This window comes from Saprolegnia diclina, assembly GCF_000281045.1.
Source record: "Saprolegnia diclina VS20 unplaced genomic scaffold supercont1.31, whole genome shotgun sequence".
NCBI lineage: Eukaryota > Oomycota > Saprolegniomycetes > Saprolegniales > Saprolegniaceae > Saprolegnia > Saprolegnia diclina.
In genome coordinates this window covers 449,352-450,638 of record NW_008246098.1, presented here as the reverse complement: position 1 = coordinate 450,638, position 1,287 = coordinate 449,352, and the positions used below count along the sequence as shown (strand labels likewise).

General features: G+C 61.8%; 1 protein-coding gene across 1 annotated transcript; it reads left to right on the top strand.

Moving 5' to 3' along the window:
* Positions 1–1,072, top strand: SDRG_09738 (hypothetical protein). Its single transcript, XM_008615688.1, has one exon. It carries the CDS (start codon positions 28–30, stop codon positions 985–987), a length of 960 nt encoding a protein of 319 aa, XP_008613910.1. The 5' UTR covers positions 1–27; the 3' UTR covers positions 988–1,072.
* Positions 1,073–1,287: the final 215 nt, after the last annotated feature.

Below are 1,287 nucleotides of genomic sequence, written 5' to 3'. Positions count from 1 at the left end.
GCGCATCTCGTCGCTGTTGCAGGCTGGATGCGCTCGGCGCCCTTGCTGCGGCGTGTGGACCTCCTGCACATGGCGCAGAGCGACACCACCGACGCGCTCCGAACCTTCTTCGCCGCGCTGCCCGCCCAGCTCGAGACGCTGTGCATTGCCAACGCCGGCGACCCGCTCTTCAACACGTTTCTCGAGACGCAGCTCGTGGCTACCGTGGCGCGCCTTGCGCTGCGCACACTGCGCCTCAACTTTCTCCATGTTCGCGTGCCGGGGCGGGCACGGGCCATGGCGAACGCGCTGCACGCCTGTACGACACTTCGAACGCTCGAGCTGTCGTACGGGACGGGCATTTTTCAGGCGTATCTCCACCGGCCGCTGCCATCGAGCTTGCGGCATCTGGACCTTGCTACGTTCGAGCTGCACGACGCAGGTCCGTTGCTTCGGGCGCTCCACGGCGCACGGCTCACGCACTTGCGTCTGCGGGACGAGACGACGCCGCGTCCCGACGCACCTAGCGACGCCGTCGTGCACGTGCTTGCTGTCTTGCCGACCATGGATGCGATCTCGCACGTCAGCCTTACGTTTGTTGAGGCGTCAACTGCGATGGCAAAGACGCTGTCGCTTGTCTTGCCGCAGCTGCGTCGGCTCGAGGAGCTCCGACTGCGCGTCCGCTGGCGCAACGAAACCGTAGCCGAGCGCGCACTTGTACACTGGCTCGCACCGGTATTGCCCCGCTGTCGTCGACTCCAGCGCCTTGGTCTGCACAACCTGGCGTGGGACGATGAGCGCTGCCGCCTTTTAGATGCTGCGCTGCCACGCGCCATGCAGTACCTCTGTCTTTACGATGACACGCGACAGACGCCACTGTACTTTGACTCGGACCGCGTTCGCGTGTGCTGCCAACGACCCACAAGGATGGGGTGTCACCTCCCGCAGCCCGAATGGTGGAAGACGCAGGAGTGGGGGGCGCCACCCCCGGCCGCGCCGCTTCTCTAAGCCAGGCATCCTACACGTAGAATCGACAAGTAATCGACCACGAAAGCATAGCGTATCGTATAACATTGTCGGCGTGACTCCTATATCTATACAAAGCCGAACCTGAACGCAAGGAGGTTGCCCCAACCCTACCCTAACCCCATCGTCAAAGCTGCTCTGTAGACTACATAGCCTGCAACTTTGAGCATGTTTTGTCCTTGGAAATAGCTACATAATCACTAGCACTACTCTCCGTTGCCTTTTCGTCCTTGCCAAGTGGCAGAAGCAGTCTAAGGAGTAGTGGTTTCGATGGCCCGCGGT